Raw genomic sequence first — 27,206 nt, forward strand, 5'->3', positions numbered from 1 at the left:
TGAAACTTATTTCAGAGAATCTTGATAATATTGAGTCAAATAAGACAGAAATATCCAGCAGCTGTGGTCTCAAGTTGATGTTTTTTTGTAAGATCTTGCTTATTTCCCCGAATATCCCCCCCCCCCAGTATAATCTCTTTCCTACTCATGCTGAAACGAAACACATTCTGGAAGGCAGCATGCTCCTTGTGTTTACTGCAGAGAAATGACAGAGGAAAGCTGGAGAAATGGATATGCATGACAGGATGCAGATATTATTGTATCAATAATGCTTTTGCTATAGTTCCAATTTATACCATTGTCTATCACATAGACAATCATCATAAACCCATCATTTCAAATCACTGTATCAGAACTGGAGGGAATTAAAAAAACAGACTGTACACACTAATGACAAATGTGAAGGCTGTTTTCTTAAATGGTACTTACACCAAGAGCAGCTTGGTAGGTAACTTCTGATGGGAAGGTAAATGAAGGCCCTGTTGTGACTGGGCTGCTAGGGGGTGGAGTCACAATTAGCCCCGTAGTACCGATATGAACCTGTCAAAGAATAAAAAAAACCGGAAGAGTCAGTTCTGAGTAGTTTAATAAGAGCTGGTTCTGACACAGCTGTAAGCTTCATGGTCAAAATCACCAGTACTCCACTATCTATAACTTTAGCCTAGAACTAATTTTGTGTTAGATACTCAAACAAACAGTATTGGATCACACTGCTTGCTTTTTTTGCCTCCAATGTTTCAGAAACTTTGGAGATCTATTGAACTAGCGACGTGAAACACACTTTGACCAATGTCAGTTTTCTTTTTTTTTCATAAAAGGCTGTCAGATCCCAAAGACATGCAAATAAAACCTATTTACCAGCTCATGTAAAATGACACCAACCCTTCTTAGCCTTCATTACTATCTCTTCTCCCAAAATGTAATCTCTGTGTGAAACAGACAACTGTTCACAAGCTACTGTAGCTTGTAACTAAAAGCTTTGACGAAACAGGAGATTAACAATTAAATAAAGCCAGATAAATATTTCTACTTATCACAATCAGATTAATATGGTACATTTCTGGAATTCATGTAATTTTCAAGTTGAATTTACCTTTTACTTGCATGCACTTTATTAACATCCAATATTACATTCAATTTAGAAAAAAACCCAAGAAATTAAATCACTCCAGTTTCTAGTTTCCACAGTTTAATAAAAATCTTCATGGCAGTTAAGAAATTAACTATTGTGAAAAAAATTAGCTTGCAAGACCAAAAATATTTACTATCATTGCATAAGAAGTGTTGTAAAATGTTTTCCTTAAATGCTCTCATGTTGGAAGATAAACTTTGTGAAAGCATACGTTAATATTAATTACATATAATTAATAACGTGAAGCAAGTAATCTGACAAGATCAGAAGCCTTTATAGTTATTTTTTTAAAAAAAATACATGGTTTATATTTGATTTGATGTAAATTACCTGAGAAGGGGCACTACAGGAAAGCCCCGTCAGCTCACTTATGCGGGCTGCTGCAGTTGGGTTGCTGGAGCTGATAAGGACAGGAGGACTGATTTCCATTGAGTGGCGATTCTGAGAAGACTGTGAAGACTTGTTGGACATAGTGAGGGAGGTAAAAGAGTGCCGTTTTTTGGTGTTTTTCTTAGTATCGGTGTGCTTTTGGGTTGAATTGTTGTGGGATGCCCCAGAGGTACCTTCTCCAGAGTCAACAGCAGAACCTGAGGGCTTATCCAATTCTATCAGCTGTTTGGCCGCCGTGTTAAACTACAAAAGATAGTCACATATTAGTATTTTTTTTATTTATAAAAAACACCATGTAACTTAAAACTATGACATACTGACCTACTCTAAAAATTAGTCATTACAGAGTGACAAGTGTTTCGCTACAAACCCAACACACTTACTGTTGGGCTGCTGTGGACTACCCACCAGAGGTAAAATTTCAATCAAGAAAGGACATTATGCTCTAGCCCAGCTATGGATTAATTCAGCAGTATCTGCTGCCTGTGCTATCTGGAAGACAGGCTAAATGACAGCAGTCCCCTTTGACTTTATAATATAAAAATCTGTATTACAAAACTTCGTGAATGTTCATTTCATTTTAAGCCTTTTTTGTTTTGTTTGTAAGCATGACATAAGCCCACACCTCTGCATGTGGGCTCTTGAAGACATTCTTCCTAGCACTCCTTGGTATTTATGCATCTATCTTTAATACTACCAGTAGTAAAAACCAGCCTTCCTAAATACAGATTTAAGAACATAGTAGGACAGACTGAAGATCCAGCTATATCCGTATACTGCCTGATAACATGTAGCTGTACAAGCATAAGACAGTATAAGCAGACAAGAAACATACATTGGCAATTCTGTGGAAATACCTTCTCAACTTCTGAATTTTCTAATGCAGAGGCAGCATCTCTGTGCTAAGAACCCTGAAATGCATTTTTCATTTTCTAGGCTTATCTAATGAATTTTGTTCACAATGAAATTTTCGATTTGTTAATTTTTTACAATAATATTATATTAAATGCAAACAAATCCTTCCTTTCCAATGAAGAAATATGGAATCCCACACATTTTCTTCTTACGATGAAATGTCAACTATGTAAGGGAAGGACGGGCAAACAAAAACCCCTACATTTTTCATAAACCCTTTATTTCCAGAAAATCTATCTATATTTTAGAGCTATTGCAAATAATAATGTCAGAACTCTCATTTATTCATGAGCTGAAGTAACATCAGCACCAGCTTTCTGAACAAGTTGACTAATGTTATTATGTACCACTAAATATGAATGCTGTTATTTGGATAAGTGTAGCCAATTATGAATAAGGGAAAAAAATATTTTCTGAAGAACATAAGGATGAAAGAATGAACTTAGTTACTGGGAAAGCACTATTTCTATTCTTCGGCATATTATTTCTTCTCTTTATTTTACCCATTTTTCCACAAGTCTTAAGATACCTACTATGCTCATAAAGAGTTTTAAAGCTTTACTAGATGAATAACACATCATTAATAATGATAGCATCAAGACTGATTTAAATGCAGCTCCCAAAAATGACAATAGCTTATACCCTGAACACCCTCCTATCTCTGAGGATAAGTAGATATGTACGAAGCAGTACAAAACAATAAAGAATATATAATTTTTTCAATACAGAAAAGGTTTTCAAAGTGCTATTTGAAAGATGAGATCTGGAAGGAAATTCCATGCATTTATAGAAGAAATAGACAAAGTTCAAAACTAGAAATACCTGGAACAATGAGGAGTTGACATAAAAACCTACTAGGATGTAACAGCAGGAAAATTAAAATTATGAAATACTTGAAGAGGAAGAACTACCTAGAACATACTGCAGTGAAAGAGGGGCAAAATGGAGTATCTGAAAAAGGATACAAAGATGAGAATGTAGAATTTTTTCCTAAATATTCTTATTGTTGGGCCTTTATAAAGCAGCTTAAGAGAACAGCAAGGACAGGAGAAGACAATGCCACAGTAGTAAACAATTCTAAGAAAAAGGTGGATGCTAGATTTTCCTTCCTGCCAATACTGGGCATGGATCACTTGGACAAAATAATTTTGTACCACTCGTGTAGTACGGATGACATAACCATACAGCTTTCTCCAATTAATTTGCAAGCCCATTATTTAGATAATTATTTTTTTTATTCATTAATTTTTAAATTTAGAGCAAACATACTTATAACAGACCATTGAATTTTATCACAGTACACTGATATGAGGCTGAAGGATATGAAACAAGTAGAAAATAAGACCGAAAAAAGCCTGCTCTGCTACACATCCTGTCAAGGTCCTATCCTTCATCATGGAAGAACATGCAGGCTATTTTACAAATTTTATTTTTTCCAACTCAGACTGAAATTCTTCCATGTCCTTTCTGAGAATCTGTGTCTTACGTATTGTCTTATACAATGGCTGCAACCTCTTCTATTCTTATCTAATCTACCCTCCTATTTAGCAAAGAGCCTGTTCACAAATTACACAGATCAGAGAAAGAAAAGCAGTACTCGTTTCTAAAACAAGATCTGCCTAACTGGAACAGTTAAGGGACCACTCAGGAGTAAAAAACAAAACCAAAAGCCACTCTGCTAAAAGCACCCCGAGGTACCTGTTACACCTAATTATGTTTGTTTACCTCCTGATGCTATTAATGCCTGCAGAATCTGGATACTTCTATATGGTGAACAACCTATTAAAGTTAAGGCTCGCCCATGGGACTGATTCAAGACTGATACAAATATAAGCAATGTAGTGAGCTTTCTTATGTAGAGAAGCAAACACAAGACAGCAGCATAAGCCTAAACATGGAAGTGAACTGATCACTGGCTTTTTCTTAGAAGCAATCTGAGGACAGCAACAGTTGCAGAATATTTTGCAGAGTGCAGTTTGCACCTTCCTTGAGAAGAGAAATGAAGACCTTGGATGCATTGTCCAAAGAAATGGCTAGCAACAATTCAAGGTCACCAGGGGAATTCATCCCACTCACGCTATGAAGTGTTTCAATACAGCGTTCCTTTCTGCAACAAATACCCCTGTATCTATTCTCACATTTTCTACATCAGTTGTTTTCCTGAACCTGTATTCGAACCAAAGCTTCTTTAACTTTTACATGCATATTTATTTGGGTTTTTTCATTCAACAAAATCTTTGCTGTAACAGGTAGCCTGAAATCCAATTCCCCTTCCTGCCAAAACCCAGGAAACAACAATTTTCCAAACAGGGCCAGACGGAGGTGGCTGAGCTGTGTCTCAGTGCTGCGGGAGGGCTGGAGGCCAGCAGAGAGGTTTTTGTCTGCTTGCAGCCATCGGGAGAAATTATCAAATAGACTCTCATGTGAGACCTATTTCCAGGTCTTTTATGGTTGTGCTTTACTGTACTTATTTTACAAATGACTTCAGGTGTTCTTCACTCACACGTAGGTAGTTAGAATTTAAATATCAACCCTTTCTGAAATTAAGTCAAAATACCATCTTCTCCCTCCAACGATCTTTCTGCTCATGTTAATTCAAAATTTTTATTTATGCAATTTTACTACATCACCATACGTCAAGGAGTTATTTTTCCACATTATCAACGCAATTATTAGTCAAATTCCAATTTCTAGACAAGATTTCACTTTCACATACATTTGTAAAGAAAGGAGGAAAGTATAAGTGGAACAAAGGTAAAACTTTGTCCTTATTTGACATTATTGTTGCTAAGCATCATCCTGGAGGAGAGGCAATAGCTTACAAACCTAAATTCAGCTTTGCAATTAAAGTTTTGGAACAAATATATTTTGTCTAAACAAGCGGAAGAATCATTTCACAGATCTTGAACAGATCACAATCATGAGCAAAGCTGCATTTATACTAATTTTTGAAACAGCTGAAATAGTTCTCTATTGCAGTTTTTGTTAGGGAAACTAATCAAAACTGTGATGCTCAGAAGTTGTCATTGGAATGCATTGGAATACATTTGAATGTCATTCAAATATAGTGGGGATTACACTATAATTTTCTACACCAAATTAACAATCTCTGTTTTCAGGCATAATACACAGCATTCACTTTTTACATACATTTTCCGGTTTAAGGTCTGGGCAGGCGAAACAGTCAAAAAGTAGAGGAAAGTTCCCATAAAAGTTTTATCTTATTATTCTCAGTATTGTTACAAAAGTTCGATTTTTTTTTTCTAAGCACTTTAAATCAGATCACATCATTTCACAGTGACAGACAAAGTTTAGCCTAGTAAGGACAATGTTAAAAAGACCATGCTAGAAATCCAGCCTAAAATCCAATCTAAAATGTATCGACCCAATAAAAAATAAAATATGTTTTGAAACACTCCTATTTGCTAGAGGAGAAGATGCTAATAAAAAACCCCAACCTGACACACTAGGTACATAAAATCTTACGTTCTCATTGATTAAAATGTCATGTTAACTGATGGATGCCATAGTATAAAATGACAATGAACTTAAAATTCTACTACAGTGAACATTTTAGATCATTTGGGGTTTTTTTCCAATACATTTATTGGATTGTCTATAAATAAAGGTAGAGGAGCTCAATTAATACAAAGGTGTTTCCCAGTTGTTCACCACTTGGGAAAACCAAAGCTGTTGCTATTTTCTACTGATATTTTGATTGTAGTGATTGAAAAGTGATTCCTTTTCCCTGATTTTTCTTTTTCTATTCTGGGCTTTTGTGTTTTCCTAGTTGTTCTATATGAGTGCTGAATAACTTGTAAAAATTTAAATACTTTTTAGATTTGGAGTGTGTTTAACTGTTAAACCACTGTACCCAGAACTGTACTCCACATAGAAAAATTCTACTACTATCCGTTTAGTTCTGATTAATCTTTCTTTTTGGAACAGAGATAAACATAAGTGTTATGACCTTAATCATACAGTTGACTCACTGCATTTTATTTCGTCACTGTGCAAGATCTGGTTGACCTGCTTTTAATGCAAGCACTTTCAAATTCCATCAGTCAAAAGCCTAGTAATTTAGATATGTTAATCAGGCCATACTCTAGTAACACTAGAATGTTTGTTTGGTTTTAGCACTTCTTAGAAAATAGAATTTCATTTCTTGCAATGCTTTGCATTATTTATTTTTCATTTGCAGATAGAAGTAATTATTTCACAATGCTATGTGTCTACAGATAAAGATGTAATGTTTTATGACTCAGTTAACAAACTATACTTTCAATGGAATCACTATTAAAATTCCTCTCAAAATGTTTTCAGTCTTAGCTTTTATTATTACCACAAATTCATTAAGTGAAAGAGATATGAAAGAATAGAGCAGACAAGAAATCATTGAGTCATAAAATTTTCCTCCTGGTAAAAAGCTGTCCTCAAATATAATCAGAATTTTTCACAGACTTCAACATATCTAAGGTTTATCCTGTGACCTCATCTTACCAGATACATCGCAAGTATCAGACCTATACTATAGAATAAACATCACAGACTGCGCTCATTTTAAAGTCAACGACTTCAGAAAATCTCCGGTAAATGCAGCTACTTATTCACGTTTTTTTAAAAAAAAGAGAAAAAAAGGGATGTGGGCTAACATACAAAAAGCAAAGATATGTCTGTCATTATGACAAAAATAGGCAGTGATTATGGGATTGGGAAATATAACTAAAAATACCATATAAAAATACCTCAAAAATATGAATTATTTGTCATCTCCAGTGTCTTTAATAACAACATATGTAAGAATGGTTTGATATACTAGTTTGTACAAACTGTCTGCATATTTTCCAGAACAATAGTTACATAATCTCAGAAAACAGGTATTTCAAAATTCAAATTGATAGTTTTCTGCATATCTCACTGCTCTTCACCACAGCAAGCGTTTCAGTTTAGTTTAAACTGAAAAACCCCACCCATCTGATCTGAAGCATCTTTTTGGATATTATTTATTGTTCTAGATTCCCCGTATCATTTTAGTGAGGATTTGTGAGTGCGTACACAAATGCTTGTGCCTGTTTTTAAAGGGTTAATTGAAGATACATTTTCTTAGTTGAATTTGCCTGAAAACACCAACAGTGAAATACATTTTGTGTGACGAGTATCATTTTTACGTAATTTTTTTCGAGAGCGTATCTCAATTTTGCAAACTTTGTAGAGGTGGAAACAGAGGAGTTAGCTAAATAGTTAGCCCAAGTGGCAGCCCTAGGAAAGGGCTTTTTCTAAGTTGGCTAAGTCAAGTGATTTAGCTTTAAAAAGCACCACAAAAACCTTTACTGGCTGAACTGATGGGGCAGTTAATTGCAAGGAGCTAGTAATTAAGAGCCAGGGGCAATAAGTTCTTAAAATGGCTTTTAAAAACTTCTTAAACTGAAGCCAGAATTGCACTAAGCAGGTTAAAACCCCTTTGGTTTTGTTGTTGTTTTTTCAGTCACACGAAAGTTTCTATCCCCAGATACACAAATTCTTACATCAATCTATAAAAATGAATACACCTATTTTCCCTTTTTTAAAAAAAAAATTCTATGTTGGTTGAACACAGTCATTTTTTAAAAAGTACTTATCTCATCAGTGCATTCAGAAATTGAATTAATAAAATCTGACTTGATTCTTAGTATGGTTACACATTTCTTCTGTGACCTGAGGTACATATTTCTCATCCCGCAGGTAATGTGAAAATGCTTTTTTCTTTCATCATTCTGCCTCATTTATTTAAATAAAATCTCTCCAGTGGGAGAAGTGTATCTTACCAAGTATCCATAGCATACCTATCAGAAAAAGACAAACACTATTCCAAACCTCTATATCTTTCTGTAATGCAAATTTTAATAATCATTGTTGCAGTTGCACGCCCCGTTCTTAATCACCTATGGTTTTTTATATAGAAGATATAGCTTTCAACTCTTAAACCTCAAAAGGTTGGGGAAACTGTCTCACTGTAAATTGTCGCATCACATATGAGAACTGCAGAAAGATACAGAAGACTTTACATAAGGGTCTTTTGGATGTAGAACTCAATGATTTACCTGCTTAACAACAGCCTACGTTCTCTGACTTTCTAGTTGTGCTCATGTGGTTTTGAGAGACAGGTATTAGGGGTAGTGCAAAGCTTACTATCTCTCTGACTTGCTGATTGCTTTCATTTTGCGGTAGAGTGGTTTGTGATTGACTGCATGACTCCAGTATTAACAAGAAAACAGTGACGGCCTCCAAGTACTTTCATTCCAATTCCATTCAATGAAAAGAGGTATCAAATAGCTAAGTAAAAATCACTGGTTCAAATGCTGAGGTAATTAACTTTCCCAAACTAAGCACACAGATCTTAGATTAGTTTAGGTCTAAGACTATTTATATCTCAGATTATTTTAGAATCATCATCAGTACCTGTTATTTTTCCTTTTAGAAAATGAAACACACAGTGGGCACAACTTGACTGAGGGCCCAACTTTACTCACCTCAACATACGAAATTGGAAATATTCCTATCTTGTCAGCCAGCATTCCTTCTGCCCAGTTTTCATCCACGCGGCGAATTACAGTTAGAACATCATCCTGTGTGAACATGCAGTGATTATGTCTCCCAGCTCTAATTAAACTTCTAATTTAATTTCCCTCCATAACGCATGGGTAATCAGAGAAGGCGGCACATGGACAAGAACCGCAGAGAAGGCACTCCGTAACAGAACATGCCGCTTTTTGGGTTGAAGTCTGTTCCAGCCATTCCTTTTCCTATTTTGTCAGAGTTCAGCTAACTGTCCACAGCTAATCTCAGCCATCTGACTTCGTCCTTAGTGCCAGACTTCCTGCCGTGTTCAGTCTGTGGTATTCTTCAGCCTCCATTTAAGTCCTTGGCATTAATCAACAGAACAGCAATCTTTTTCCTTCTCAACTGACTCATTACCTAATCTTCCCTAGATGTTGGTTTTCTACTTACGTTCTTAAGAACACTGGTAAGTGATATGATTTCTTTCACATCTACATGGAGCATTTGGGTTAGATATGGTTTTGAGTATGTTACAGAAAAAACAGATTTATGCGCACATTAAACATCGCTGTCGCTTATACGGAGATACCTAGTTGTTTCATATGGAAGTTTAAATATTTTGAAACATATATGCTTACTCAAGTGAGACTTCAGATTTAAAAAAAACAAACAAACCACAACAGTTTGCCAAAAATTAATCAAAATATGCAAGCTAATGCAAATCACTCTCAATAGTATAGCTGTTCTGTGCTGTAATAACCATTGTCTGTCCACATGCTAATATCTTTCCTTTTTAGAATTTTAGCCATCCTTCTCATTTTTAACAGGCAAGGGGAGAAAAGTGATTAGCTCACATTTGATCTTGCAACATTTTTGTGCTATTTGATAAACTAGATAATCAGAAACTGAAAAAAAGGATCAGCTCTGATTCCTGTTAAAACTCGGTATCATTATGTGCCTTGCAAGACAGAAAATTAATTACAGTAGAGCCAAATAAGAAAAAACATCATATTTTCCAAAAGGCAATTAGTAATATTACAGAATGACAAAATTTAGTAGTGCTTTGTGTCTAGTATGTAGATCCTAAAAATGTCACTTACTAAATGCAAAGCTGAAAATAGTACCACCTTCAACAATTTCAAATGAGTGTTTCTTTAGAAGATGGAACACTTTTAATTCATAGCATAGGTTATTTCTCATAAATTAAGAACATGACTACTGCAATTATGAAAAACGCATTCTCAAAAATAAAACCTCAGAGAAATTACATGTAATTTAGAAAGAGAAGGAAGGCAAAACTAATCAACATAGGAGAAATACCTGCAGAATTACTTGCCCTTTTCATATTTGTGCAGCTCCATTAAAAAAAATGCAGACAAGACTACAGACAGTCTTATTACTTCTTACCCAAGTGAATGAAATTATTAGAAGAAAATAATTTTATTCAGTTTTTACCTTTGCAAATGGTAAACAGTCTTTATCTGCTTCCTTGTCTTTAACTTCAAAGTCATAAAGTGCTTTGCACTGAGGCGGAGGCTGAGGTAAAGGTTTAATAATCTGAACAAAATTGGTAGGAAAAAAGCCATGGATGCCATTGACTTCTCCATGATACCAATTTTCATCCACCTGTCGACGCAAAATGATGATGTCTCCTTTACTGAATTTAAGATCTCCGGGTTCTTTTCCCTCGTAGTTATACAATGCTTTGGCACATGGTAACTGAGGTACACCCTAAAGAAGAAGAAGAAAAACAATAACTAGAATTAGATAAGTATTACTAAATAGAATTTATATTACATTCTTTGGGAGACTATGAATGAAACTGCATAAAATTGCAAAGTAAAATTAAACACAATAAAATTATTTTATTGCAATGATTCTATTGATTTTAGCCAAACGTGCAGGAAGAGCTTCAGTTCTATACAGTCTGAACATTCCCCTAAATTTTATGATGATTTTCAGTAATGCTACAATGTTGTTAGACACAAGAGCGGCAAAACCCCATAATATTTTAACCCTCATGTACTAATTCACTAAGCTTAAACACTAAAAAAACCCAAACAAACTGGAAAGTATCCTGACCACTTGAGAGATGTGACAGAAAAATGCCGCAAGAAAATACAGCCCTAGAACAACAAATTTGCTATAAGACCTTTAAGGCATGTTTTCTGCCCGCCTGACTTTATTATTTTCCTCACCTTATTTATTTCATGAGCACATAATGCCAAGGATGAGGACAAAAGGGAGGTGTTTTCCAGCTTGAAAAACAAATCTCACTTTATTAAAGGTGAGATATTTCATCCTGGGACAGTCCTTTTCATTTAGTTATTTATTTAAAAACACAGCTAAAAAGAATTACTGGAAAAAAGATCTGTTGAAGGTCTGTATCTTTGGGCTTTCTTCACTTGATTCCTCTGTAATATTGGAAAACTACAGGTCATTGGTGCTGCTCTGGAACACATGTCAGAAGGATTGCAATACAATACTCTGTCATCCTCCTTTATATACACCACAGGTATTATTCTTTAAATGCCCCATCTGTGTTGCCACATTTTGCAAGAGCGAGCCATAGAACTCTACAACTCTAGTATTAGGGCTACTGCCTTCTACATTCTCTTTTCTCTCGAACTAGAGGGGAGCTCACTCCTTTAATGATGCAAACAGCAATAACCTGCATTACTAAGACAGTCTTTCCATAGCAAGGACAGCACTTATAATCAACTAGAGCACAGTATTTCACATCTTTACATGCTTCACATACTATCCCTTACAGAAAAGGCAAATTTTAATACAATTCAATTTTGGCGATATTATTCCCCACATCTACTCCATGGTATGTCTCTCTTCTCAAGTCTTCTACCAGCTCAGATTGTAAACTGGAGTTGTATTTGCAATATCTCAAGAGGTACACACAATGCAAGGAAATTGTCAGAAGGAATTACCACTTCAAGTCCATCTCATTGGTCAGAAGACAGAGTGCTTAATAATTTATCTCACATTTAACACTTAAAATTTTATCTTCCAATGTAATCCAATTTGTTTGGACATCTTTAATTTTTTGTATGATCTTATAAATAAATTAATAATTTCATGAATGGATAAACAATATCTTATTATTTAATAATTTTCTTTCTATTCCAAACAGTCAAAGGAAAACCATATGGATATACATAGGTACAGATGAGTATGATTTACATATGAATACAGGAAAATCACAGTTCATTCTGTTGCATATGGGATGAGTACTAGAACTATTACATCAGCAGGATCCATGCAATTGTTCACAAAACTGGTGATCTTCAGACTGAAGAAAATATTATTTTTCTTTATGATCAAACTTAACCGCATCAATGCGGAATGTAGACACCACTGGCATACTCTGTATAAACCTGGAGAGGGAAAAAGACTAAGACATCAACTAGGGAATTTGTGGGCCCCAACTGATTGAAGGGGATATTCATGGCCACAATAAAAGAATTTAAAAATATTGTATGTATGTGGTTTTTAGTCCTATGTGCTCTCTGCAGAGTAAACAGACAGAATGAAGAAAGCAGTCAGTGCAGATGTAGTAAGGACAAGTGCAGAGAGGGAACTGGGGAGGAGACGGCAGGTTGGAAGCAAAAGGAAAGACACCTCGACACAAGAGAGGAAACACTGCTTGCTTATCCATTTTTATCCCAATAACAAACAAACCAAAAAAATTACAGCCCTTCAGTGATGGAGAGCCAAAGAATTACTTGGTAGAAAAAGCAACCCAAGCAATTACGGCTACAAGAAGACATATGCACCTCTCTTGCACCGGAGGGAATAGCTGGAGTTCTCCCAGGAATCACCCCATTGTCCCAGGAGAAAGCTTTCTATGTCCCTGTACTGAGGATGAACTTTAAGATTAGCTGTGTGTATAAAATACAGTTGGAAAAAAATCTTTTTAAAAACAAACAAAAGCAAAAGAAACCAGGAGTGCCAGTACAGCAGATCACGTCAAAGTGATCAAACTCATCAATTAGTCATCATTTAATTGCTAGAACTCAATATTGCATCTATGTAGTTTATCACAAAGCCTCCTACAAACAAACCCTCACTCAAACATAAAAAACATCTGCTTATATTTTGTAGAAAGTTCCTTTCCCAGTGTATAGGTTGAGTTCCTACAAAGCTTCTCACGTTAAATAAAAATGGTTCGAGTCCGTAATTTCAAACAGAACAAAGTTCAACAAAACACACGCTTAGTTCTGAGTCAGACTGACAGGGATTAAAGAGAAACGGTTAAACGGCTCGGAAGAGAAATAAAGCGAATGCCGCCTTCTTCTGTCCCGGGGGAGGATGAAGCGAGGAGGAGCGGGTGCGACAGGGAGCCCCATTCTCAGGGGTACGGCATCAAGGGCCCTCGAGCACCATCTTCACATTCCTCCTCTTCCGAGCAACCTGGGAGCCACGGCTCATGGCCGGTGCCTTCCCCAGCCATTGAGGGGAGCAGCCTTTGGGTAGATTTGGCCCCCCTTCTGCCCCTCCGGCTGCTCACCAGGAGAGAAGGCCGTGCGGATACGCCGAGCCGGAGTTTACATTTCACTCCGTGTCTCTCACTTGGCTAAACATGAAAGGAAGGCTTTGGAAGAAAAACTTTGCAGCCTGCCCTTAGGTTTACAGCTGCCGTTTACCCTGCCAGCTCTTTGAGAAAGCAACAAAAAAAAAAAACAAACCAAACCTCAGAGAAAAACCATTTTAGGAAATTAAAATATAAAACCCAGAAAGACTCCACACAAAATAAATTTCTTCAAATTATTTCCTCAGTCCTTATGCAAAATCCTTATGCAAAAATAGCTGAACTTCTAATGCTACTGCTGATATACAAACTGGTTAAATTCATTTTTCGGTAAGGCATGGATATATATATACATTTCACATGCCAGATTCCTTTAAAGAAAATAATAATATATGACAACATCAAAATGGCTTAACAAGAATATGAAAAAATACATATGTAGTCACACATATATGAGGCTCAGGTCCCTCAGATTTCTTCTCCCAGACATTTTGTCTTAGAAACCTAAAGAATCAGCTTACAATTTTCCTCTTTGGATTTACACTTTGTCTTCAGACACCTTATTTCAAACTTTACTCTTATTTTTTTATCGGACAATATGCAACTGTATGTGCTTTTCACAAGCTTAAGCCAAGAGAAATTTATGCCTGCACAGAAACACGAGATCTGATTTCCTTTTAAAAAGGAGTTTCCGTGGCAGAAGCCCAAATATAAATATGCTTACACTGGCATAAAACAGCGTTCATTGTATAACTTACTGCACTTGGAGAACCATCATAAGCTAAAGTAGCAAAAATAGTAAATCCCCTCCCAAGGAAACGAATGGAACAGATACTGGGTCATCCGCATCTCTGCTTCCTTCCAAGCCTCCCTGGCTGCGGTGCTGCTGGTTGTCGCTTTTCCAAGCAAGGCATTCCCTGTTCCCTGGCTGCGAGACTGGGATGTGGCCTGGGTTTCCCCATGAACCAGTCGAAACACCGATGCAGTTTTCACCCGTTTGAGGTTCCCAGACACTGAGTGTCTTCATAGGCCAGGAAGTAATCTTTTTAGAGAAGTACTGTTTATGTTAGTAGCAGGTCAGACAAAAAAGGATTTCTGAAAACTGTCTACATGCACAACCAAAGCTCGATCAACCTCCAGAAAGTCTGGCCTGCTTGGAGACCTCATCAGCAGTTTTTATGCCTAGCTTTCCTAAATAACTTCTGCCTTTCCTTGCAGAAAGTCTAAAACTGGAAGTTACTATCATTTGGATCCATGTTATAATAGGATCTTTAATAAACACCCATCATTTGCAATTTTCTTACAAGTAAAGACAAGAAAAAATATTTTTCTTCATCTACCTTTTAGTTGCTTCCCGTGCAGTTCCTGAATCAAACCAACAGTCACATTAATAACCAGGACAAGATGAGAAACCATTACAAAAAATCTCCAATTACACAGCAACCGTAAGTTCAGTAAGTCTAGTGCTACAGACGTGCTTTTATCAATCTGACTTTTTTTTTCCCCAAAGAACCAGTATTATAAGACATACTTGGTTGCCAATAAAAGTTAGCTTTACAGAAGGAAAGGAGCTCGTTAATATGTTGCAGCCAACTTGTTTGCAAGGCAGATTTGGGTCGACTGAGTTCTTTATGTGGACATTCTTCAGTAGACACAGGTATACCCAAGTTTTCCTCTTCAGGCTCCTAATCATTCAAAACTTTTGAATGATAATATTGCTTCTTTTAATCTTCTAGCCCATTCTCTTTCACATTATTGCCTTCTTGACTCAATTCTTTCAATTGCATCCTTTTTATTACTTTTTTTTAATGTGTACCTTTGCTTTCTTGCCTTCTTTGGCCTTTACCAAGCTGGCCAGTCCTTCATGTACGAACATCCCATTTTGCACTTATAGTTTTTTCATGTTTCTTTCATCTTGCTGGTTCTGATACCTGTTTTCAAGTCTAAATTTAAAGCCATCTGATCTGCCTAGTTGCATTTTCTTTGTTTCAGTCTCCTTTGTTCTTTCTGACTGACATTTAAATTTTCACATATTTTGAGACACAGAGCTTATAAGAATACTTCATTGAAGACCTTCTTAAACTGCTTATATTAAAAGATGTGTTTCCTTCAGCAGGATTTCCTTCTAAAGGAAGGAAACATGCTCCCTATATTAAGCTGTAGGTCCAATGCTGTTGCCTGAACAAATCAAATACTCAGTTTTGCAGAACGCACCAACCAAGAGGCGATAACATTTGAAAATAAGTCTCCCGTTTCTTTTCGAGTTTCAGAACGCAGTGTGTCTCCATAATCCAAGAAGAATGTTAAAAGCTGGCTCCCTGCATTTATTTCTCTCATCTAAGGAACAATACAAACGAGGTCACATTTGCTCAAAGAAAGGCTAACTCAAGCATTATTAATCTGCATCTGACACCAAATTGTTAGTGGAATCAATTTTACATACTTCCACCATCAGAACTATCTTGAAGGACTGCAGAGGTCATCAATGCAAACAGAATGATTTCTGGTTACAGCGCCTCTGAAGTTCCTGCTATCTGAATGATAAAAATGTAAGATATTTTTATGTCAGGAGGCTGTATCAGGTTGCCAGTATGCTGTAATAACCACAAAAACAAACCTTTGGTATCATCTGATATGAATTACTATTGCTCTACTGAATACAGTGAAACAGTATTTTTTAAACGACAGTTTACTAGCTTAAGGAAGTGAGCAATGTTAATGTTGGTAAGTATATTCACTTCTAGTTTCTAACGACATAGTTGTAATAAATCTCATTGTTCTCAGCACACGTGAAATAAATAACCACACACTTGACTTAAACCAGTATTCAAATATGGTTAGCTGCAGCTTGGTACAGTTTTTGATTTTAAGTAAGAAAAGCTGTGCATCGAGAGGAAACTAGCTAGCCAGGTTACTCTGATTAAAGAGACCAGGTTTGAAACCCATCTGTGTGTAACTTAACAGTAAGCTACATAACAATAATCATTTTGAAGAAAGATTATTTTAGGAAAAAACAGAATGCAGGATAAAAAACAAAATCAAGCCAGCCTATTTGTTATAATTTTGGAAAAGCCGAACAACTGTAATCAGTAAAAAATGTAGGTTCTTGATAAATGAAGAAATGGGATCATATTTTTAAAAATATTTAATTTGACCATCAAGTTAAAATTTATTTAGTAGACCTGCAAAGCTTCTCTTCTACTAGCTGTTACAGAATGTGGTTAACAATTACAGAATATGGCGTATTTTCTCTAATGCCTATACGTGATAACTAACACCAGTACTAGCTCTAGATGTAGTAGTGTATCACATAACAGAATACTCCATTTATTAATTTCCAGGTTTCAGCCAGCTGGCGCAGGTTGAAATGCCAAGCACTCCTACAGCCCTTTTGACTGACTCTTTTGAGGACTTTATCAGTTACCTTGGCTCTTGGTAACTTGCAGAAGAACTTCACACCACAGCCTCAGAGAAACGCCGTATTTTTTAAATAGAAGGGTAGCTCCTCTCCTCATGTAAAAAATTTTTATGTGTTTTTTTGAGGTGAACTATCAATGACCTACTTAAAGTTTATGAAAGTCCTTTCTGCTTCCTCTGTCTTAACAGCTTTTAGAAGAAAACATTTTGGAATTTTTTCTTGTCTGATGTTAAGAAATAAATATAAGGTTGTTTAATCTGAGTAACTCTCTCCCACAGAGTTGTTTTGAAATTAAAAGCTGGAATACAGGAGAATGAAAGGAATTTTAAAATGTTGCCTCAAGGCCTAACCAATCAGACTAATAATATGGAAGGTTAGAATGGGACATTTAAAAAGCTTTCCAAAGGCACCTAGCCCAGTCCCTTTCTGTGCAATACCTGTGCTTTTGAAAACTTTTTTTTTTTCCAAATGAAAAAAATGAGTGTCTTCAGAATGCCACCTTCTTTCCCTTGCCTACCCAAAATGCAAAGTTCTCAGCTACTTACTTTTTCAAGGTTTGTTAAGTAAAGAAAAATCTGAACACTTTCCAGGAGCTCTCAAAATAACCAAACAAGTAAGTGAAAAATAGGAAAAATATAGAGGAGAAAATAATTACATCCTGCACACTGCATGTCCCCAAATATTTTAACTGTATGCACTTGAAAGGCTAAAGATTGCTTCTTTCCATAGGCAAAAAAAGAGAAGAGTGAGGAAACTGCTCTGCACAGGAAAAACTGAGAACGTAACTTTCAAGATGCAGAAGAGAATTTGGGTCTGTATTCCCACTGATTTCTAAAAGGAAAACCAATGCATATCAAAGAATTTTATGCCAAATCTTTAAAAACCTTTTGATTAATTGTTTACTACAAACCCATTTTGCTTTGAAAAAACCAGATCCTTGTAAGAATCTAAACAAAACTTTAAAGTGTGCATTATGTAGACCTAAGATGTTTATATAAAATAGCTCTTTCCAAAGGCAAAGATTTGCTTTAAGGATTTGCCCTTACATGCTGATATACCAAGCTCACTGGTCAGCCTGAAAATGCTACTATCCCCACTGGTTTTCTCTCGGTATGTTACAACTCACTGGTGGTGGTGTCTCCATAAAACTGTTAATTTTTCTTCTCCTAGTGCCATTATACAGCAGTGTGGATCTCCTAATCTGTTTAAGCACATCAAGTTGATACGCAGCGTAAGTTCATTCCATTCCACTTAAACTCTTCTACCAGTGTATTTTCCAGTGCATTCTGTTTTCATGTAATATCACCTATGGCTTCTAAGACCAGAATACTGCATATTCCTAGAAGGAGGAAAAAGACACCCACCCCTCTTGGCAAGCACACCTCTAGAGGAGCAGTACAATTGCAAGACTGAGTAGTGAGACTTATTAGTCCTACTCCAAACTGCCACTAACTACTTGTATAGCCCTGAAGAAGTCATAGTGTGAGGTGAGATTTTAAAATTTATCTAGTGTTCCCCAACCATATCCAATTTGTCAACATTAAAATCCCTATGGACATCCAAAGTCACAGCCGGAGGACAACACTAAGTGCTTTGGAAATCGTTGCTTTTTCCACTAGCTCTACATACACGTATAAAAGTGCAAGAAACTTACCTCACGGGTATCAACCTTATCTTTTTTAAAGAGCACGTTGGAAAATAGAAAATAGATACTGATCCACTGCTGCACTTTTATTTTTCTAGCCAGCTTGACAAAAGTGACTTCTCTTCAAAATCATAAGGCAAAGACTTTTTTTTTTCAGTACTTCTGTGTTTAGCAAGAAGCCTCATTTTGCCTAGTCACCCAGTAAATGACTTTCGTAACTATTAGCACCACATCCAAAATCTGTTATGAAGTGTGACAACTTTCCTGTGCCAATACAGATTCTTAAATATCACTTGCTTTTTTTGCTTCTTTGTTATATGAACACAAAATCACAAAACAGTAACTACGGAAGAGGCAAAAAAACCTCTCCGAAAATTACCAAGATACAGACCATACCTGAGTGTTAAAATTCTTTCCCTGAATTCATTCTTTCCGGGCTGCTGTGTAGCCTTCCCTTTTCACTCTTCATTTTAGTTTCCACATAAACTGGAAACTACGCATCTTTGGCATTCTTTTGCTGCTGCCTAAATTCACGCTTATCCTTCTCATACACTTATCAGGAAGTCACTCTCCCTGTCAAAAGCGTTACACACAATTGCTTAAAGAGCCAAATAATTAATTCCCAAGCAAGACGTGCCATTCTGAGCTCAAAGTCCAGATTAAATAGAAATTTTCACGCAAACCCAGAATACTCTTCTTTCCCACTGGCTTAATGGGAGGCAGCTAGAGATGCCCCAGGCCTTTGCATGCCCTTCCATAAACAAATAAGGCATCAATACCGCAACTGTTACAGTTTGAAATCTGAAACGACTTTCATCAGTCACCAGGAAGAAAAAAAAGAATCAATCCAACAAAACTTTCACAAAAGATCTTGCTGTAATTTCTTCAGCCAGTATGGCAGATACATTGTCCATGACAGCCCATGAGAATTTCTGCAGTACATGCAGTAGCTGATGAAGACAGAGGGGCAGAGTCAACAGCAATCTCAGAACAGAGAATCTTGCAATGCTAAGAAACAACTCCCTTCTTTTGTTTAATACAGTCTCTTTTATTTTTTTTCTAAATACTTTAACACAAAACCTCACTGCATTAGAAAGGAATAAAAGGGAGTCTACCTAACCCCACAGGGTATTGTTAGCACCTAGAGAAAATCCCATTATTAATGTGGTACGCATGGTCGTGCTACGCTACGCTGGAGAAACAAAAGTAAGAAACAAACAGAAATACCTATGTCGTCTACCAGTCTTAACAAGGATAATCGGATTACATATATTCTCTTTCATTTTTGCATTAATCATAAGCCATCAATATTGGAAAAGTAGATCTATTTTACTGCCCACATTTAAAATTCTCTCACAAATCTGCACTTTATAGCACCACTTCACAAATCACTTTACAAAACACATTCTGTTTGCTCACTTCAAAAAAAGTTAATCTACTTAGTGGAGAAGATTGGCACATTTGGTTTATCAACGAAGCACTGGAACACAAGAGGCCCTGTCCTTACTTCAGGGAGCTGATATTTTAGCACAAGTATCAAAAGCTCCAGAGGGTTTATCAACAATGTAAAAATCTAAGAGTAACGCTCTGTATTGTTCTAAAGGTTTTTACGCTTTGAAAATGAATGTAAACAAGCCTCCCTCACTGTGATGTGAAAATGAACATGTTTACTTGTTGCACCAAGAAAAGGAGAGGGAATTCCAGGTGAGAAGACAGATTGAAAAAAATTGAAAAGAATAAATGAGAAATGAGATTGCCAAGAGCAAACTCTTACTGCGCTTTGAAGGTGAGGAGTTTGAACACGATACAGAAGGAGCAAAGCCAGCAAATGACTCTGAACAAGGGAGTGACTTGGTAAGATTACTCTTGGTGAGATCAGCATGAAGAAACGTTCCTTTAATCTCTGAAATACTTTGCTGCCAAAAATTGAGCAATGGGAAAACACAGAGTTGCAAATGAAGACGTTGCTGCATTTTTTTGATGAAAACCTATCAAGGTTGACAGGCGTGACTTTTTATCTGAGCATTCTTTTCTTTCCATTACGATCAAGTGCTAATGTATTCACTGCCAAAACAGTGCAAGGTCTAAAATTAAACAGCCCCGTCAATGATATTAAAAAAAAGAGAGTAACCACACACAGCTCTCCTATTTGAATTTGATTTTAAATATCTGAGATAGCATCTGACATTCCACTACCTGCTGAGAAAGTGGTTTTAGGTTTATATTTCATCACTTCCACTATTTTGTAAATGTTCAAGTGCTTCTCCAACCTTCTGGATGAACATGACATCACTGTCACACATCCTTCTCAGGTATTCCCTGCAAACTCTTGCTGACAGGATCTGGAGGGACTTCCGCGAAGCTTGATTTGGGACTGGTACCATGTCCTCCCTCTCCTGAAAGCCTCTCACTCCCTTGAAATTCTTTTGGAATCAATTTAATTCCTTCAATATCCTGGCTTCAAACAGACCCTTGCCTACTGCGGAAAAGAAAAGGTGCTAATTTTAGCTGTCACTATAGTATACACAAACACATGTCCACTGCATGCACAGAGTAAATGACAAATTCTATTTGCTATTTATTTTCACTTATCCTTTAAATTTTACACGCCTCACAACTTCCTTGAATATCTACTTTTTTTCCAAGACGTTTTTATGGTACTCTACTTGAAGCAGCTGGTCGGCCTTTTGAAAAGGCAACTAATCCTAGCTGAAATTATGCATTTTTTTGCAAGATAAATGTTCCTGTATGCCCTTCATTACAACAAAAGAGCTGAGCGAGCCAGAAGAATGCTATGTTAACATTTATCTCTTGTGCAGTGACAAGCTGGAGTTTGCACCTCCCGGTTATTTCAGCCAGACTGTAAAAGTAGACAAACAGCCTGGCGCAAATGAGCCTTCTGCTCAGTGTAGTACTGCTCAAACAGGCCTGAACACATAATGCCTACCGAGAGCACTATGCTTCACCTTTCACATTGCTCAAATGAATGCATGTTAGTATAAAAGTATTAGTGTAGAAAACAACTGATCCAGGTCTTGAGTTTATCAGGTCTGAATTGGGTGGCAGACATTTCCTAGCCATATCTGGTATCGCCTCGCTCCCCTCTGCTGTCTCTGTACCTTTACAAGCCCTTCCCGCCAGCCTCCATAAGGTCCCCAGCCTCCGTTCTGCCTGAGCTTCGCCTTTCTTAATCCCATGTCTACATGCTCAGTCTTTCTAAATTCGTCTGGCGTCATCCATCCCCACCTTCCACCTTCCCTACACTTCCTTTCTGCAAGGCAGCTCAGTGAGGAGCTCCCCACTCGGTGGGCCTGGCCCTCCTGCAAGCCCACCCCACGGCCCCCACCTCCGCCTGTCCCTGCCCCTGAAGGTGAATTGGCTCTCCTGAGGCCCAGCATTACTCTGCTCCTTAACCCACAAACGAATTTCCAGCAATTTGTGCCTACTTCTCTGTAAAGTAGTGCAGAAAACCATATTCCACCCATTTATGTTAATCAGCCCCTTATCCCATGAAGAGTTGCCACTGATTTTAGGTGGGAGCTAATACTTAAGCAAGGTGACAAACTCAGTTACTCCAGTAGATCTTGGCCAAGTTTCCTCCCAAGTTGCCCAGCTCTAGATGGTCCTTCACTGTAAGGGAGTGCTTAATTTTTACAAAAACTATCATCTCAAATACAGCAAAATCTCTCATTATTGTAATTCCACTGTAAGAGGCAGGGAAAGTTGCATAAGGAGTCCACAAAGTAGAACTTGGTATTTCAGGATAGACAGGAAAGGATTTTCCATTTTGCTTTCAAGTGCAGTGGTTTATCCAAGATGTTTGTTCTGTTTTGTTTTGTTTTTAAGCATGACGGGTGAACAAGGGTTAGAAATGTTAGGCAATAAGAGGCTTACGTTGAAAGGATAATCTGTTCGCTACTCAGTATTTTACCCCAGAAACACTACCAGAATTTAGATCCAGGGAGGTCTAGTCAGTCTGGGCTTGCATAAAACATTTCTGCTCCTCTAGTCCACTTGCACAGGTGACATTATATTATTAATTGGTTATAGCAAACCAAACAGATTTCACTATGCCACAGAAACTAGAAGTATTTAAACTACTTAAATGAATGGTCCTTCAGCAACTGCATTTGCATTCGCCATGGATAGAAGAGGAAATTTGAAAGTAACAAGTTGATCATTACTATGCTGTCGTAACACAGATTAACTCTCCCTGTTTACAGATGATTTCATCGGGAAATCTTCCCCCATCTTTTTTGTATTTGGTAGACACTGCCTCAAAATGGTAAGCTTTGAGTATTATACGCAGAAAGCTGCTTCTTGAAAGTAGTCCTCTATTTCAAAATACACGTCCTTTCTACTTCAAACAACAATTTAATAGCAATTCTGTCCTGTTGTCATATGAGTTTTCCTAAAAGCCCTTCGCCTCTTCAAATGTTATGAGAACTTCGTAGTCATTTTGTAAAACAACATCTGAAGTATCTCTTGGACTTGTACTGCAATTTACCAGTCTCTGTATCTATGAAAAACAAGTTTATGCAAGGTTGGTTGTTATTTTTTTTACTGTCAAGTATTTGGAAAAGTTAAGGAAGGTAATTTTTTCCATTTGTCTATGATATAAACACAAAAGAAACAATCCATTCTTTCATCCAGTTCAATGAAAATGACTATTTTCTTTCCCCAACAAAGAGGTGTTACTTATATCTTTTACTATTAACTGTCTCAGATGTGCTCATAGATTTCATTTATGTATTCATGCCATAAATTAAAATATATATTTCTATATGATGATTTTAATGAAGTAGCTGTATGTATGGTGAAGTTTAATAAGTAGTATATTCTTTTACATATTTTTTTTCATTTTGGAGCAGTCTTAAAGTATATGAACTGCACTACGTTTTGATGACACTAAAATGGAAGATGTGCTCCAACAGCGATTTACTGTTCCAACATTCCCTGGAATCAGAGAAGGATCCGCTCAAAGTATTACCTCTGAAAAAATACAGGCTGTGGCCATCAAGTCCTCAGCACCTCTGTTTTTCTTCTTCTATGGATCCATTCCCACTGCAGATTACTTGCTGATATAGTTATAGCCAAAGCTTTGCTTTCCCAACCTTAAGTTTTTAGTCCTCTGGTTGTAAAATGTGATACATGCCATGACCTCAATGTTTTCTTTGAAATAATTAAAATGGTTCTCACTCCAGCCAGGTTAATCTCACTAAAAGTTTATTCCATGAAAGTTAATTCCATGATATCCAGACAGATTTTTTCCAAAACCTGCATTCTAAGTATAGTAAAACCGCTCAGATAAAAATCACTAACAAGAAGAAGGGTCTAGATATTAGAAACTCTTTTCCAGGAGATAGTAAGCTCTTCCACGGTGCTGAGACCGTGCACTTCTTGAGCAATTTTATCAAAAACTTCAAGGAGCCTGTAAGCTTCTACTGCATAAGGACCTCCTGCCTTTGAGACTCCATGGTAAGCAAATTAATAACCACCTACTTACATTAACAGGGAATGCACAGAATAATTACGTTCCACAAATAAATTCTCAAGAACAACTTACAAGAAGTACAACTTTCTCATTTAGATAAAAAGTATTTTAATTACGCAGTTCAATCGTAATGCATTAGCATGGGAAAGCACTGCTTTGGAGCCAAGAGTTAAGAATCAGATAGGCTAATGAAAGGCTGACAGCTCTTTACTTCTCTCTAACTATTCACACTACTAAACTGGTGGAGATATATTTGGAAAGCAGAATTCAGTCATGCTGCTTCAGAGTTCTCTGATTCAGACTCCAGCAGGGCCTGATGGAAGACAACTCCTCAAGCAGGATATTCAAATAAAATGAAACTCCACCACTTTTTGTCCAGTAAGACAACCTGCACCTTAAGGCCCACCGCTAATGGAGCTGGTATTTCTCAGCTCTTGTATGAGACTGTACCTTATATATATAGAATCAAATTGATTAACTACTCTTAAAAAAACCACAGATGTACAGTAAAACCCCTGCGAATCGCAACTGCATTAAAACGGCCCTGTGTTCCACTCAGCACATTTGTGTGAACTGGTGCTGACACAGAAATTCTGTCCTGAATGAAAAGCCCTGAATATATATTCATGTAGGTACAAAACTTGCATGTGGTACAACGACGTTGATGTTAGTCCAATATACATGCTGTTGTCACACACATCCAGCTTTCCTGCAAGGTAAACACTCTTCACACCACTGACTTGAGCTGAAAGCTCCAACAAATTATCTCGTAAGCAATTGTTATAGTTTGAAGAACCCACAATTTATTGTCATTTAGACAACTACTCTACCGCCTGATGACCCCTCCCCACCGAGGAAGGGAATCAGGAAAAAACAAGGAAACCTGGGGGTTGAAACATAAACAGATTTAGTAGAGTAAGACTAAATAGTTAACATTAATAACATTAAAGAACCAATATTGATCCTGATACCAATATAAAATACGCAAGGATTATACTCAGACCATTCTATTGGCAGGAAGCTGTGCACTCCCGGCAGTGGACAGCAGATGTCTGACACTTTGAGCGCTACAGTGCTGGGAGGAAGGGAAGGGCTCAGGGGGCCAGCACCAGGGCAAGAAATTCAGGATGGCAGCCATCATAGAAGAGAAAAACTCCTCAGCAAACTTTCTAATTTATATTGAATGTGACATTCATGGTATGAAATCATCCTGTTGGCCAGCTTGGGTCAAGCGCATGGCTCTCGTTCTTCCTCGTCCTGCACCTGGCAAGCTCAAAAACACTGAGACCTTGAAACCCGCACACCACAGCTGGCTATAAAGTAAGTATTTTCACAAATTCAGACACTAGAGTCTTCCAAAAATGCCGTTTTACCAAGCATTAGAAGAAACCTTACTGAAAAGTAAAATTACTGAAAGAGAAATTAATCCTGCTCAAACCAGGAGAGCAACAGAACCCCCATGTTTCTCCTAACTGTCCTTCCTGTCAAGATTTGTAGACATTCCAGTACTTCTCTTTATTCACTCAACCCTCTTCTCTCTTTGAAGGATGGCTGAGGTTTAGGATTTAATGTGACCCCAGACACAGTTTCAGAAACTATAGTATAGAAATACTGATGTATACCATGACGCATTCTGTCCAAAATTTGCTGCCCTCAACAGAGCTGGCTTGTAAGCCTGTCCCTGAAAGCCTGCACTTAAGGTTGTTTCTAAAGAGCCCATTAAGTCTGCGATGCAGAAAATCACTTTTTCCAGAAAGGCACCAAGTCTTAAACTGCAAACATCGACAGAAGAACAATTTATCCCTTCCATTAGGAAGTTTCCACTGGCTTACCATGCTACAAAGATTTAGACGCTTCTTAAAGTACTTGTGTAACTCATGGTAACTTTAGCCCATTATTTACCATTGCTCTTCTGATTACGTAAAGCTGTAATTTGTATTCCTTCTTTATGCCATTTGTTATATGGGACTATTTCTGCTAAATCTGGGGGAGTGTTCAGCTTTGGAAATGTAGCCCTTTTGTTCACAAAACATGTATCTACACATCAGGGGTCGCTTATACCGAAGATAATTTACTATTTTTTTTAAGCAACCAATACTTTGTCTTGAACTTCATTATGACAGCCCAAAATGACTGAATTCCTGGACTAGGAAATTATATTGCAATCGTATTTTATATGTTTCAATACTTTCTATAAAGTAAAATAATTTCCAATATTTTTAGAAACTAAAATTATGTTAATACAAGCTGTGTAAGATCTTCAGAATACGAATACTGTACTGAAGAATTTGAGTTTGAGACACTTCCTTTACATTACACCAAGTGCTTAAGGAGCAAATAATTATTTTATTTTTTAAAAAATTATTTAAAGAGTTGATAGCTAATTACATATGATCTCTCTTTGCTCTCTTCTTCCTTCCAATACTGTTCAAGGTCTTCTCACGTTAACTTTTCTCAAGTACAAAATCACACTGATCCTATTTCATCACCATCTATACCAGTTACGAATCCTGGAGGAGACAGAATCCAGACCATAAGAATCGATACAGAGAGGCTGTGAAGGTCTATTCCCAGATGCATCAAAAATCCTTCCAGTACAATACGCTGTTGTTCACAGCTATCTGCAGGTAACTCCAGTTAAAGAAATATATTTCCAGTATCCTCTATATTGGAAGCAAACTCTAAGAAGCTATTTTGAAATCTGGTATTTGACAAATCAGAATGGTTACATTAATGTTACCCCTAATGATGCTGCGCTACACCAAAGTAAGATCTCAATATCAAACAAGGATCAAGTCATACAAGCACAAGTTCTGCAGCTCTGCAATATTTACACAGAACTGGCATATGAATAATTACACTTATGCCAATTTTCATGTGCTTCCATAATTCAGTCACATTATTCCAGTTCCTGTGACTTTCAGTCTTCTGATTTTAGTATTTATTTCAAAACTCTAGTCTTTGCAGTTACTTAAATATACACTCTGATGTATTCACAAATAAATGTAAAACTTTACTAGAAAAAAGGCCAAAAAGGTAATGCTGCAGTTTGAAAATCTGAAAGTTAAATTAAAGTTATCTCCAAACTTGACTTTTTTCTTTTCTTTAAACGCTCCTCCCCCTACCATCCTG

At 36.9% G+C, this 27,206-nt stretch overlaps 1 protein-coding gene across 3 annotated transcripts in view; it reads right to left on the minus strand.

Annotated features, from left to right (window-relative positions):
- SH3RF1 (SH3 domain containing ring finger 1) overlaps positions 1-27,206 on the minus strand; it is a 92,294-nt gene that overhangs the window by 26,484 nt on the left and 38,604 nt on the right. For all 3 annotated transcript variants that reach the window (XM_063336687.1, XM_063336688.1, XM_063336690.1), the window contains exons 3-6: positions 10,430-10,705; positions 8,947-9,042; positions 1,463-1,765; positions 430-540 (exon numbers count right to left, since the gene is read on the minus strand). In XM_063336687.1, coding sequence (XP_063192757.1) covers positions 430-540; positions 1,463-1,765; positions 8,947-9,042; positions 10,430-10,705 — 786 coding nt within the window. The remainder of the gene's footprint in view (positions 1-429; positions 541-1,462; positions 1,766-8,946; positions 9,043-10,429; positions 10,706-27,206) is intronic.

Source organism: Chroicocephalus ridibundus, chromosome 5 (genome assembly GCF_963924245.1).
Source record: "Chroicocephalus ridibundus chromosome 5, bChrRid1.1, whole genome shotgun sequence".
Classification (NCBI taxonomy): Eukaryota; Metazoa; Chordata; class Aves; order Charadriiformes; family Laridae; genus Chroicocephalus; species Chroicocephalus ridibundus.